Source organism: Takifugu rubripes, chromosome 5 (genome assembly GCF_901000725.2).
Source record: "Takifugu rubripes chromosome 5, fTakRub1.2, whole genome shotgun sequence".
NCBI lineage: Eukaryota > Metazoa > Chordata > Actinopteri > Tetraodontiformes > Tetraodontidae > Takifugu > Takifugu rubripes.
In genome coordinates, this window is record NC_042289.1 from 4,406,719 (window position 1) to 4,421,576 (window position 14,858).

The window sequence follows — 14,858 nt, forward strand, 5'->3', positions numbered from 1 at the left end:
TGATGCTAACATGAGCACAATGACAAGGAGGTTGGTGTGAGACCTACTAACAGAATCAAACAATCAGGATCCTAACAGATGCAAAGACAGACACAGGTGTGTGTGTGTGTGTGTGTGTGTGTGTGTGTGTGTGTGTGTGTGTGTACGTGGGTGTGTGTGTGTGTACGTGTGTGTGTGACAAAACACATTAAATAATCAATACAATCGATAGAACGACCAGCTGTATAAGTGCTAAAGTGAGTCTGCTCATCTGTTCACCAGAACACATCACGTTAGGGACTGTTAGGGACCATGATTTTATATATTAAAAAAAAGGGGGCAGATTTATGTTTACTTAACATAAATAAGGTTTATGGCTAATCAACCAGAAACATCAGAGGGACTGTGTGGGAGGGAGGTCCAGGACTGATTTTATGCTTTATGGAGCAGCCACTCACTAGCTAGCAATCTAATAGTTGATCCTGGAACTAATCCCTGAGGCACACCGAAAAGATCCAACAGTGCTTTGAAAACATTGAATGTGATTGAGGGGTGGTACAAAAAAAAGGATGGAGAGTGACTGACCCAAAAAATTGAGTTCCTCCAAGACTCAATAAACATCAGCATGAATGTGGAGGTCAACCATTTAGGTTTGGGTAGGAAATAAATACAAAGACACGGAAATGTCCTTCTAAATTAATGTTGTCTTTACTCCCATCTAGTTAGATTCAGCTGGACGTTCTGAAACTGTCTCCTGTAGCTGTACAATGGAGGAGACTTGTGTTTTTCATGGTGGTTTTTCATGCAGACACTAAACGTGCACATTTGAATGCAATAAAAGCTGAGTGGAGGTCTGATTTCCTCCCTTTCTTCTCTTCGCGTTATCTCTTCCTTTCATTCTCAGTTCAGCTACGGCGTTTTGTGTTGTGGATTGGACTGGGCCGTAGGGCAGGGAGTCGGGCGCTCTGATTGGCTGCACCCCAGAGGTGTGTGTGAGGCGAAGACGCCATTTTTCGTCCTGCGTGGACCGATGCGGTGCCACAGCGCTGTGCTGGCTGCAGGTGGGGCGAACACAGCAAGTGTGTCAGTGTGCCATTGCACGGCCTTCATCTGCAGACAGATCTGAGGCCCGTCTCCACGGCAACCGTTCTCAAAGCTCGGCTGGTGAACAAAGATGGCTCCCCTCATCCCCTCCCCTCTTCATTATAGGCGACAGCGTTCCAAACTGTAGCAAGAGAACATGTGTTGTGAGCTATGCAAGGAAGAAAAAGACCTCATCTGAGGCCAAAAACAACGCGTGTGATCAGATGAAACTGTGTTCTCGCACGTGTTACATAGCGAGGACCAGAATTCCCATTTTATCAGCAAAGTGAGGACATTTCTGGGAAGCGTGGACATTTTGGCTCCTCAAACTCAAATGCAAAAAATCAAGACTTGGTTTTTAAGGTTCCACAAATTCCAGGAACTTTTATTTCGAGGATTTTATTGACGTAGATGAAAAAAATCCCTTTAAATCAGGTTGATGGCGTACAGTATGAGCGAGCCGAACCCTCTGCGACGGGTTTTATAATTTTGGAGAAATGAAATAGAGGTGGCAAATGTGTTCCACCAATCAGTGTTCTTCAGCACAGCAACGCCCCTCAAGAACTCAAGGGGACCTGAAAACTTCTCCCGCCTCCTAAATAGTTTTTTCAGGGAAAGCTTGGGGCTTGGGCGGGGTGAAGGTTTCTCAGCATAATTTTGGTGTAAGTAGATTTTAAAAAAATCCCAGGTAAATGATCAAAGTTCCTACAGTGGAAAAGGGGCAAAAGACACAGACAAACAAGATGCCCCCTCCCAAAATACAGTGATGGTAGGAGGGGGTGGATCTGCTCCATCCTTAACCTCGTAATACTCTTAGAGTTCAAAACCTTTCCAAACCTCTTTCCATTACAAAGCTGCATTCATCCATTCACACGTTTGCTCCCTGCTGCCCTTCCAGTGGGAAAAATGCCCAATCATCTACGGTCCAACTCCAAACATGCAGCTTCAGGAGCTGTTTGGGTTTCAGTATCTCCCTCAAGGACACTTGAAGACTATAGGGCCTGGGATTGAAATTCACTGAAGCTATGGCTCCGCAGCCCCCCCCCCCCCCTTTCATTAGTCCGGATCTAATCAGAGTAATCAGAGATCACCATCGCGGTGGCTCAATTTACTTGAAACGAGCGCTGTAGCTCGGGGCAGTAATGTCGCCAGACTGTCAATACTTTATCTGCAGAGTGGTGAGAATGGTGGCGAGGATGAAATCAGCACCTTTGCCTCAGCAGATGAGTATTCTGATAAGAGGAAGTGGAGGCAGATAGAGGGTGGCGTAGTTGGAGGAAGGCTTTTCCAGCACGTTGGGTCGGGATTTGGATGCTGGTGACATTTGATGACACAGACCATCTGTGAGTCTGTTGCTCCAACAACAAAAACTGAGTCAGTCATTTAAGTGAATCCTCTTAGTTTAGGATGATGTTTAGGATAAAGGGGGGGATTTGCCCCTGCTCATGGATGCAGAGACTCAATCGGCCTAAAATCCCTAAACCCCTCCGTTTGATTCCGAAATCATTTCGTCTGCTGAAGACGCTTTACGGTGCTGTGGGAGTTATGGCCACTCACTGGTTAGTGACCAGGTTACTCACCAGGTTCAACCTCCCCCCGCTCAAAATCACATATGCTAAGTTATCCTCCTGACCATAGATCCACGAGGATCAGTATGAAGGGTCCAGCACTTTCACAGAAATGTTGGGAACTAAAATCCTGCAGAAATGCTGCAGCTTTTGGTCAAACACACACTCAGTGCCAACAAATTATGACTTAGTTCAAATGCATGTCACGAGCACTCAAAACACCCTTTACAGTGTAGAGTTCTGGTTGATAAATTAATAAATTGGCGTCACTGAGCAGAAACCTAGAGGAGGAGAACAAGGGATCCTCCTCCTCTTCTTCGTCTTCAAACGTTTAAAGGTGAATGACCTGCGCCGCACAGGGGAACGTTCCACAACACAGAGAATAAGCTGCACGTGTCAGAGCAGGCCTGTTGATTTCATTACTGTGTAATTCTGCAGCTGAAATTGCATTAAAGCAGGATTTGCTTGGAAATGTTTGGGCTGGAGATTGAACTGGAGCAGACTGTAGGAGAGAGAGATTACTGCTGATTAGATTACATGTTGGGCTCAGATTTCTTTCATTGGACAAACCCAGCAGTGAGGAGAGTGGCGGCGCCTTGGCTCTGTCATCATTTATGACGATTATTTATCTATAAAGGATGATATAGTTCTGAATTCACACCCTGCTGCAGCGTTGTGGAGGACTGGAGCATTATATTGACCTTTGACCCTGGTTTACAGCAGCCATGTTGGAAAGAATAACTGCATTCATTCGCCGAGAGAGCATCTATATAAACTACTTCTGCTCAGAAATGGTTTTTATGCGCAGCTGCTACTGATATGACCCCCGTGCTTTGTCCCCTGGTGCATGCGTGTTATATGCGTGTTATAAATGCGTGTTTATGTGCATGTTTGTGCTGGCGCATCCAAAGGATGCCAGAGCGATCTGTTTGGCCTCTTTGTTTATGAGTCGGGCCTTTCCTGCCCTCAGATGTGTGTGTGCTCCGGCCATGAATAGAGCTTTGTGCTCAGAACACACAGCAGAGCCACCCTCATGATTTCAATGCCGAGTCCGAGCGATTTTAAAAATAATAAACTGAGGGGAAAAAATATGATGATGTCTGCTGCTAGAACAAAGACACAATTGTGGTCTAGAGGGGGAGGTCCATCCTTGTGACCCCCCCGTACTGTTGCAAACTACAGACAGACAAAGATCAACATGTGACTGTTGGAAAACGGTTAAAACCGTTTCAGGATCGCTCGACTTTACTGACAGTTGATCTGAAGCATCGCTCCTCCAGCAACAGGATGGGCCCCTCCAAATGACCCCGGTCCCACTCAAGGGAGGGTTTTCCTGCTACTATCGCTTGCTTAGCTGCTTCAGGGGTCACGTTCTGTTTCTGAAACGCACCTAGAGGCAATCCTGACTGTAACAGATGCTATATAAGTGGAACTGAATTGCGATGAACTGCTCTATCGATGTCACTTCTGTTTACTGCTATCTCATATTTATAGCCCACAATTCAGACCTTTGTAGGACTGCTGGGGGATTGCTGGGTGAGGCGGCAGGTTGTACGGTCAGAGAATCAAAAATGCTTCTGAAGGAAGGTGCGGATGAGTCTGACTGGGTTTTATATATTTTATTCTGAGTTGAGATCAGGTGGGTAGTTTCAGCTGTACACACACACAGATGGTGAATTTATAGCTGCTAAGCAGGTTTCTTACATACAGATGTGTTAGTAGATAAAGAGTGGTTGAACAAAAGGCAGGTATGCCTGGGGATCACTTGATCGCCAGATTATATATTATTGAAATGAGAGGAAATGTTTCAAAATCAAACCCCAGATCTTGAAATCATTATTTTCACCTACTGGTCACTTAATGAAGACACATGTCTCCTATATTATCTGTCACTATATTATCTCCACTGAGCTGTTTAATTTTATAAAGTTAGCTTCAGAGGAACTATAAAAGAACTCGACCCACCAAATAATCCGTCTTTTTCCAACACAATCCTGCGCTATTTCACCGATGACTGTCAATCTGAAGGGGCGTGGCCGGTCGTCACGTCACTGATGGTTATATAGGCTGCAGCTGTGGCGGCGGGCTCGCGCTGCTCAGACACTGGACCGGCGGCGCGCGCGCACACACACACCAACACACGCGCTCCCCAAACAAAGAGAAGCACGCGAGGCAGCTCAGCATCCCACCCTTTCAGCCGCGAGCCCACTAGCAGAACCGCCTCCCCCCATCCCTCACAACAGAACCGAACCGGACCGGTCCGAGGATCCAGCGCGGAGAAGCGACCATGACAACTAACGGCGCGTCCAACGGAACCAGCGACATGCTGCAGATCCAGTTCGGCCTGATCAACTGCGGGAACAAGTACCTCACGGCGGAGACGTTCGGCTTCAAAATCAACGCGTCCGCCACCAGCATGAAGAAGAAGCAGATCTGGACCCTGGAGCAGAGCGGCGACGACACCAGCGGGAACGTGTTCTGCCTCAAGTCACATCTGGGCCGGTACATGGCTGCCGACAAGGACGGCAACGTCACCGGTGACAGCGAGACCCCGGGCCCGGAGTGCCGGTTCATCATCACCGCGCACGACGACGGCCGCTGGTCGCTCCAGTCCGAAGCGCACGGGCGCTACCTGGGCGGAACCGAGGACCGGATCATCTGCTTCGCCCAGACCGCTTCGGTGGCGGAGAAATGGAGCGTGCACATCGCCATGCATCCGCAGGTGAACATCTTCAGCATGACGCGCAAGCGCTACGCGCACCTGAGCTCCAAGGTGGAGGAGATCGCCATCGACCGGGACGTGCCGTGGGGGGTGGACTCCATGATCACGCTGGTGTTCCGAGAGCAGCGGTACCACCTGCAGACCTCCGACAACCGCTTCCTGAAGAACGACGGCGCGCTGGTCGCCACCGCGGACAAGAGCACCGGCTACACGCTGGAGTTCCGCTCGGGGAAGGTGGCCTTTAGGGACTGCGGCGGCCGGTACCTGGCCCCCTCCGGACCCTCCGGGACCATGAAGTCCGGGAAGAGCGCGCGCGTGGGCAAGGACGAGCTGTTCGTGCTGGAGCAGAGCCACCCGCAGGTGGTGCTCACCGCCGCCAACGAGCGCAACGTCTCCACCCGGCAAGGTGGGTGCTGGGGGGGTCCAGGTGACTGGATGGTGGGTGGGTACCTTCACCTGTTTAGAGCTCAGACTAGGAACCACCTCTGGCACCGGCCTGGTTGGGCCCAGTGGGGGCACATGGGGCCCAAAGGCCGGTGCCAATATGCCAAACTATAGGTTCAGGGTTAAATTTGGAGACGTGGTATAGATTTAGGTAAAGATGGGGGTTGAAATTGGATTAAAGGCTTGGGTCAAAGGATATGCAGAGGAGAAATCCAAGTTAAAGTGATGGAATGTTAGGTTGCATCCCCCCCCCCCCCCTGCATACACACACACACGCACACACACACGAATATAGAGCACATAAATGACCCACATATCACAATAGCCAACTGCATGTATGCCCATATTAGCTTTACAACGGGACATCCAGCAGTTTAACCATGTCTGTCGAGTGTGAGCTCCTCAGCTCCTCAGCTCCTCAGCTGTTCTTTTACTGTATCCAACCTCAACACTCACTAATTTGAACAGGAAAGTCAAGTCAGGAAAAGCTTCAGAGCCGGATGCTGTTTTCAACATCTGAGTGTAACAAAGAATAACACGTGCAGCGTTCCCAGATTGAGCAGGAACCACTCAGCGTAGCTGGGAGCTCTTTTCTTGCTGCACCTCCACTAATATCTGTGATTTCCTCCATGAGTCTGACGTTAATCCCCTCGGATCCGAGCACGTCCCTCCCCGACACCCCCTGGCTTTAATTTTGCCCCCTCCCGTCACCTCCGACCCGTCCTCCGCTCCTCTTTTGCGCCCCCAACCATAATTTCCTCCCTCGCGCTCCGCTCACGTCCTCCCTGCAGGTTTCCCCTCCCCCCTGCCCCCCCCCCAGACCTGCAGGCCCTGGCTTTTGTGTGTTTCCGAGGGTCCCTAACGGAAGCATCCCTGACGGAAGCGTTTGAAGTCCCGAGTTGGTGTTTAGAACCGTGCGGTGACGCGTGGCGTCCGTCTGCTGTAACAACTGATGGGACCACTCAGACGGGGGCTTTTTGAACCTGTCCCGGGGCCTGCTGGGGTCCCTGTGCACGTCTTTGCTTCCTCTCCTCGGCCTCCGATCGCTCTGCTTGTGTTCCCAGCTCGTCCCGTCTCCGCTCGGTTCCTTCTGTCGATGATTTATGGGAGTTCTCAGCTGCGACTTTCCCACCATGTGGCGGGTGGGACCGATTAATGTTCACATGGATCCCTGCTTGTATCAGTCATGTATCTCACTGGTTCTGTTGGACTGGCTCAGCTCCCACAACTCGGTGCACCTGCGCCGCGTCGCCTCCCCCCAGCACATCTGGAAGGGTTGATTAAAAGCTTTTATTGGTGGGAAAATGGCGCTCGGTGGTTTTCCTGTGAGTTGCGCCCTTTAAAATCCAGGGTTGGTGTAACCCGATGCCCCGGAAGCGCCCCCCCACACACACACACACACACACACACACCAGGATGGTTGTGATGCAGATGAGTCCACACGCCGTCTGCCTGGCAGATCTGAACCAGCGTGGCAGCTAAAGCTGGCTGGGTTTCATTAACAGCCAGAGGGTTTCTGGTTTTGTTGGAGACGGGCTGAAGTAGGTCACCCTGAAAGCGGCTTTGCCCAGTCTGAACGTCTGATTTTTGATGCTTTTTTGGAGATCAGATCCAGATCAGGGCTGCAGATTTGGGTGGAAACCCAGAAATGTGACATCTACGGCGCAACAATCACCGTCTCCTTTCCTTCCCCGCGACGCGTCTTGCGTAACCACCCCGGTGTGGATGCTGTCGGCCTGGAGCTCAGCGGCCTTTTTAAGTGGGTCGTTCTGTCTCTGCCGCTAAGTGGGCGCGCCAGATATTCGGCTAATTGGACGAGAGGCCGTCGTATCTCGCCGACCGCCATTGTGAGCGCTCGCTGCTGTAACTGGAGGCAGCACAAATGTTGTCTTATCCCGGGGAAGTGATCAGCATCACCCAGCTACGGAAATGAGTGGACGGTGAATGTCGTGTTTTTCCATTAGCACAATAATGGCTAAGCTCTGTTTATACTTAAAAGCACTGTAAAGCCCTTTAAGTTCCTTTCACACATGTAGCCCAGCAGGTCCCCTGGGAATTGGATGCTTTTTCACACATGTGGCACATTGGCGTCCATTAGCATCAGATATGTGTTGGCTAACACGTGTCCTCTCTGGTTGTACGCCCCTGTATACTTTATTCTTTACTCCCTGTGAGCAGCTTAAATGACTATAAATATTAGATGTACAGAATTTTGTAACCATTCTGATGCGATGACCAAAAAGATCCTCTGTTTGTGTTTACATGCTGATACTGTGGTGCCATTTAAAACAAAAACCAGACGGTATTTGGGAAGCTCTATAAAATGGGCCCGTGGTTCCCGTACCAACAACATCTGTGGCTTGTTTTAGAGGAGGCGGCACAAAGTTTGGCTCCATGTTATGTCTGGCCGTGACTCGGACCCTGACACCCTTTATCAGCCGTGACCTCGACTGGTGCGGCTCTGCGTGTTCCGCTCACACAGATATGAGCAGTCAGTGAACGCATCCTTGGTAGTGTTGCCTAACTGTGTCCTTTCGTGTGTTTGTAGAGCCTTGTTGTGTCTTCCTGTGTGTGTGTGTGTGTGTGTGTGTGTACGGGGCACCAGTCCTGACGAGGTCCCTCTGATTACAGGCCCGCTTCAGCTGCTCTCCAGCCTGTCATTCAGCACCTCTGGGTGTGCCTCTGCACACATGTCCTGTGTTTCGCTCCATTTCTGAACACAGAATGGGGTTAAAGTCAATCCACCGACCAATGTGGGACATCCCCACGCACGGCGTTCTGTCTCGCTCGCCACCCTGACCTCTTTTATTTTAAAGATACGGTTATGGCTCATTTTTTCCTGGTTTTGACGGCAGTGAAGCACTTGTGCGTGTGTGTCTGCGTGTGTTTGGGTCAGGACAAAAGCTGACGAGCCCGCTCTCCGTTTGTGTCTCAGCTGGTCGCCTTCTCGGTCAGGCCCGCCGAACAATAGGAGACGCGCACACACACAATCACCATGACTGCACAATGGTGTGTGTGTGTGTGTGTGTGTGTGTGTGTGTGTGTGTGTGTGTGTGTGTGTGTGTGTGTGTGTGTGTGTGTGTGTGTGTGTGTGTGTGTGTGTGTGTGTGTGTGTGTGTGTGTGCAGTGGCAGCCAGGGCGACAGTCTGTGCTCTGCTAAATGAGATGGCTTGGCAGCACAGAAAGATGGATCTGTGTGTGTGTGTGTCTATCTCTGTGTGTCTATCTGTGTGTGTGTGTGTGTGTGTGTGTTCATGCTCTGATGCGGTTTGGGTGGATTCCACAACCTTTTGGTGTGGTGGAAGCTTTGCAGACCCTCTTCATCTCCCTTTAACCCCGTGAGCGTCACAAAGGGAGTGAGTGTGTGTGTGTGTGTGTGTGTGTGTTATGTGGTGGAATCTAATCTCGTATGAAGTCGTCCATGTCAGAGTTCAGGACTCGCGCAGGCTGTGGGAGAGCAGAGTTGTGAGCAGTAAGACCTGAAATTAGTGGTTGTGTGAAGCTGAAGGGCAAATGGAGGATTTGGATCTTTCAAACGGTGGAAAATGACCTTTTTTTTTGGTGACGTTTGCTCCTTTTAACGGAGAAGAAACAGCAGGTTTATGGAACACAGACACAACTGCAAGAATGTGACGAGTAGACGTCCCCAAATTGGCTGATTCCAAATGAGTTTCTGCAGCTGGAGTGTTTGTTCGACTCGGCTGCTTCGTGATTAAGCGTTGACTCAGCTGTTTTCCCGCTCCGGCATCCCACCTCGGTCAGGAACGCGCCCCCCCCCCCCCCCCCCCCACGGAGCTCTCGAGCGAAGGATTTGGGCTGAAGTGTTCATAGTTCACTAATGTGACTGAAGATCCTGAAGCTGAGCCTCAATGTCAACCTGGTTTTCTCCCCATTTCCCTCAAATCCTCCGTTTAAAGTGTGCTTTCACCTCTCACACACACACACACACACACACACACACACACAGAGCCTTCTATACTTGTGAGTACTGACCTAAATCTCATTCTCAACTCGACTCTTCAAACACTCCTTTAATCTTGTGAGGACCAGCCAAAATGTCCTCACTTTGCTAGTAGAATGAGTATTTAGTTCCCCACTATGTAGCGGAGACAAGAACACACGCAGCATGTGGTTCCCATTATGGTCGGTTATATATTCCCTTTTAATGTTTTGGGTTCTTATGTGAGCATCGCTGCATATTTCTGGGGAAACTGGATCCTTCCTCTGAGGCCGGAGCCTCGATCCAGCGTGGAGGGAGCGTCCTTTCTCTTCTTCACAACAGCTCGGACATCGGCGCCAACGCTTCATGGAATCCGTCTCTGACGGGAACACGCGGCCCAGCTGAGACCGTCACGTTAGCTTTCTGTCTGATGAGAGCGAGACCGTCGCCTTTGATTCGGCGCCCTCTAATTTATTTTAAACGGCTCCGTGTCGCAACAGTGGGAGGATTTGAAATAGTTGAGTTTGCGCCGCCTCTGCACCTCCCGCTCGCTCCCACAGTTCAACGCGTGGGCTCTAAAGTCCCCCCGGGGGGTGTGTGTGTGTGTGTGACTGGTTCTTGTCAGACTGGGGAGGAAATCTGGATGATTTTTGCCCCAGAAACGATCCACGTTTCACATGAACCTGATTAAAAAACGCAGAGTTGAGGCTCTTTAAGCTCCTGCTTCTGTCGTGGGGGGGTTGAGGTGCAGCCGTGTTGAGAACATGGAAAATTTGGGCTGTGGGGGAGGGCATCACGCATGAGAGGGGAGGTGGATGGAGAACATGAACCCCCCCAACCCACTTACTTTACATTTACACATAGGTCCGGCTCATCTGTCTGTCAGCCCCGCGGCTGTAGGTCCGTCCAGGCCATGAGCTCATCACACACAATAGGACCCATTGTACTTGGTGGGTGTGTGGTAGAGGGGGGGTGTTGGTTCTGAACTCATGGTAGGTGAAGTCAGGAGCCTTGTGGGAGTGTGTTTGGTGCTGAAACCCACTTTGGGGGGCTTCCCTAATCCAGACCATCTGATCCTGACCAGAGACGTAAGCGTTAGCATCTCCTGCAGCTAATAGCATCGCTAACTGAACCACTATTCTTGATTAACTCCACATCTTGTGTCCCCCCCCCCCCCCCCCCCCCTCCTCCCCCGCCCCCCCATGCAGGTATGGACCTGTCGGCCAATCAGGATGAGGAAAGTGATCAAGAGGTGTTCCAGGTGGAGATCTGTCGTGAGAACCGGAAGTGCGCCTTCCGCACCGCGGCTGGGAAGTACTGGACCCTGACGGCCAACGGTGGCCTGCAGTGCACAGCCTCCACCAAGTAAGCGCCCCCCCACCCCCGCCCCCGCCCCCCCAGCACACCTGGGCCAGTCTGTCCGCTCCCTCGTTGTCCAAACAGCGTAACACTCATTCCTCACGCTTCCCAGCGTCTCTTCTCATCCGGTAATCCGAGCTGACTCATCACTTCTGTGCGCGTTGGAGGTGATGCCACGTTCCACAGAAGATGCCCCCCCCCCCCCAGGGAGCGCCGGCTGTTGCCATTTGACCCCCCCGCCCCCCGAGTCGCTGGATGATTTCACTGAGGCCCCTGAACAGATGCAGCAGTAGAAGCACAAAAGTGGGATTCCTGCCTTTTAAAGATGGCCGCCGTTGGGAAGAAATAAAGAAGTAGCGCCGCTGGTTCAAGAATGCCTGAAAACGGCGCGTCTGGAGATCAGCGCAGCCTCCATAAAGATAATCGAGCGCAGCCTTGTACAGACGTGACCCGTTTGACCATTTGTACTCAGCAGCTGGCTCCCGTCTCCGAGCAACCGGAGAGTTAAATGTGACTCTGTGTTTACACTCTCACGAGTGCTACTGGGCGGCTAAGTGCCGCGCTACCGCCATCATCCATCTCTCCCCTCATTTGACTCGCCCGTCTCTGTTTGCCTCCGTAGGTCAGCGAACTGCTACTTCGACATCGAGTGGCGTGGGAAGAGGCTGACTCTCCGGGCCGCCAATGGAAAATACGTGGCCGCCAAGAAAAATGGACAGCTAGCGGCTACCATCGACTCTGCAGGTCGGTCAGATTTGTTGATTCTGCCGCTCCCAGAATGACCTTAAATGAGGCGGGTGTTAGCCTTTGTTCTCTGGTGGATTTAGCCTCTGACGGCTGGTTTAGCTTTAAAATGTATGTGAAGCTTCAGATTATTGTGGCTCGTTAGCATGTTGCTGCTGCAGTCTGATCAAAATAAAAGTTGAGCCTGATAAAAGTGGTTCTAGGTCCTTTAGCTTCAGACATCAGGATCAGATTCTGATGCTGCCAGCTAGCGCTGCGGCGCTGCGGTTTTTGGCCCTTATTCCTGAAACGAATCCCAATCCTGCTGTGTTTTTATCGCCTCCCTCTCCAGGCGAGACTGAGGAGTTCGTCATGAAGCTGATCAACCGTCCCATCATCGTTCTGCGCGGGGAGCACGGCTTCATCGGCTGCAGGAAGGTGACGGGGACGCTGGACTCCAACCGCTCCTCCTACGACTACTTCAGCCTGGAGTTCATGGACGGGGCCTACAGCCTGCAAGGTGGGTGTGGGAGCGTGTGCAGGGACCTCCTGCAGGCACACAGGGGATTAAAGCGTTTAGCCTTTCAGGGATTGTCTTTCCGGATTTACCCATTCAGGGGGACAAGAAAGAGGGATTGGATGCGGATAATTGGCTCCGCCTTCTCATTATGTAACGAGAAAGCAATTTTTAAGGCAAATCTTTTGATCCCTTCTGTTTTTATTTTAACCTAAGCCTCATTTCTGCTTTTCCGACATGGCTTTCAGCCTTTTTGTGGGTCTAATTTTCCTGATGCCGGATGCTGCTGTTAAACGGGGGGGGGACTGGAATTAGAGGAACCAGATGAACCAAGTCCACTCACACAACCCGATTTAACGTCTAATGTTATTTATGCTCTATGCGTCTGTCCCTCTCCTCTTCTCCCCCTTTACCAGCAGGAGGTGGGTCCCCTCGAGGTTTCCTCCTGTTAAAGGGAGACTGCTGCTGGTTTGGGTTTCTGTAGAGCCCCTAGAAACAATCTAGTTTGGAGCAGATGCTGTATGAGCAGAGTGGAACTGAACCCAGTCAAAATGACCATATAAGCAAGGTCCTGCTCGTGGTTTCTTCCTGTTGGGGGGGGGGGGGGGGGGGGGGGGCTGTTGCTGGCTCGGGGGTCTGATTGCATCATGTGAACCACAGCTCGATGAAATCAAACCCCAAAGTTTTCAGATTGAAATGACGTGAAGAGGCGGCGTTGGTGGTCGGTGACATCACGCAGCGTGACCTTTACTCGCCTTCTCCCCCCACAGACTCCACGGGGAAATACTGGATGGTGGGTAACGAGCAGTCGGTGGTGAGCAGCAGCGACACGCCCGTCGACTTCCTGTTCGAGTTCTGCGACTACAACAAGCTCGCCATCCGCCACGTCGCCGACAACAAGTATCTGCGCGGCGACCACGCCGGCGTGCTGAAGGCCAACGCAGACGACCTGGAGACCGCCACACTCTGGGAGTACTGAGGGCGGCGCCGACACCACCCCCCCCCCCGACCTTCCCCCCCGTTTTCTTCGTGTTACGTTCCGTGCGTTTGACTTTCCGTGTTGAGGACAGGAAGGACGGAAGACAAGGAGGCGCTCCTTTCCCTCCCGTTCCTGCTCTCCTCCTTCCTTTCCTTCCTCCCTTTTTCCCAGCTCTGCTCTGCCGCATCGACCTTTATCTGTTGCCATAGTTACCGGGGGGGGCGTGCACTTTTTTCTGCTCCGATCTGGTTCGCTGCTTGTCCTGCCACTCGCTCCACCTCCTCGCCTTATGATCTGACCGACCCTCTTCCAGAGCAGAGCCACACTGAAACAGCCTTGTCACCCCCTCCGCCCCCCCCACCCCCACCACCACCAACCCCCCACCCCCTCCGAGCAGCACATGGTGGCAGTATTTATGGTATGCGACCTGGTCTGTGTGATCCGTTTCTGCCAGATCCAGTCCGCTGAAATCAGACCCCATCATGCTTCCCGTTAGCCACGTCCAGCGGCTCTATTTTTTGGGGCGGATGAATCCGGCAGGAACGGCGAGCTCGCGCAGAGCAGGTCGAGCGTGGTTGTTGTTGAGCGGGCCAAGTTGCCTCTGTGTGATGACTGTTATAAATGAAAGATATCAACGCTAACCCACTCTTTATCTCACATGTAAAAGAAAGATGTAAACCAGTTTGCTATCATGTTCAGTGGGCCTTTTCCAGGATGTAGGAAGCAACAGGCGCCACTAGCACGAGCTAAACCTATCGAGAAAAGTCCGAAGAAGTACTGGAAGTAAAAGCGCACTGGCTAGCGCCGTTGGGGTTGATTTGGTTTCTCCATGTCCGAGGCACAGACATTATCATGGGTGGGCGCGGTGGGTCGGTGGGTGGAGCTAGCAGCCGCAGCGGAATGAACCACTTTTGAAAGCTGCTACTTGAATCGAACTTTCATACTGGACTAAACCATTATCTCGCCTGAACCAAACTGGAATCCGGTGCTACGAACCTGTCCGCTCCCCCTCCGCTATCGCCCTTCCTTCCGTTGTTCGCGTAGCCGCGAGTGCGAAGGGCGTCTCCTTAAAAGCTTAAACACGTTGGTTTTTGTTAAGATAGTTTAAATAGTGCAGTCATGTAGCGCACTGCAGCCACAGACCCCATTCCACGGCATTCCGGGCCGTCCCGCCCGCCGTCTCAACCCTCGGGTTTCATCTCAGGGGGGTCGGGAATATGAAGGCTGAAAACTGGGGGAGTTGCTCTGTAGAGAGCGACGCTCCGAGGCGGCCGGGTCGGAGGCTGGGCCGGGCCGGTGGGGTGGAAGGGGAGCGTGTGGTAATGACTGTGCCTTACTCTTGAGTTTCTGGGCGGTAGGAAGGTTAAAGATGTAAGAAGAAGAAGAAAGTCCACGTCTTTGCTTTGTATAACTGGAACTTCTTTTTGTATTTTTTTTTTTGTATGATATTGTGGATTAAACTCTCTTGTGCCATTGGTCCACCTGAAACCTAACCACCAATAAAACTGGGATTTGGAATGTCTCGCCTGTGTCATGTGGTGTTC

At 51.6% G+C, this 14,858-nt stretch overlaps 1 protein-coding gene across 1 annotated transcript; it reads left to right on the forward strand.

The window, feature by feature from the left end:
- Positions 1–4,727: 4,727 nt before the first annotated feature.
- Positions 4,728–14,837, forward strand: fscn1a (fascin actin-bundling protein 1a). The gene is made up of 5 exons (XM_029836447.1): positions 4,728–5,758; positions 10,945–11,101; positions 11,718–11,839; positions 12,171–12,338; positions 13,106–14,837. The coding sequence occupies exons 1-5, from the start codon at positions 4,918–4,920 to the stop codon at positions 13,312–13,314; spliced, it is 1,497 nt and encodes a 498-aa protein (XP_029692307.1). The 5' UTR covers positions 4,728–4,917; the 3' UTR covers positions 13,315–14,837.
- Positions 14,838–14,858: the final 21 nt, after the last annotated feature.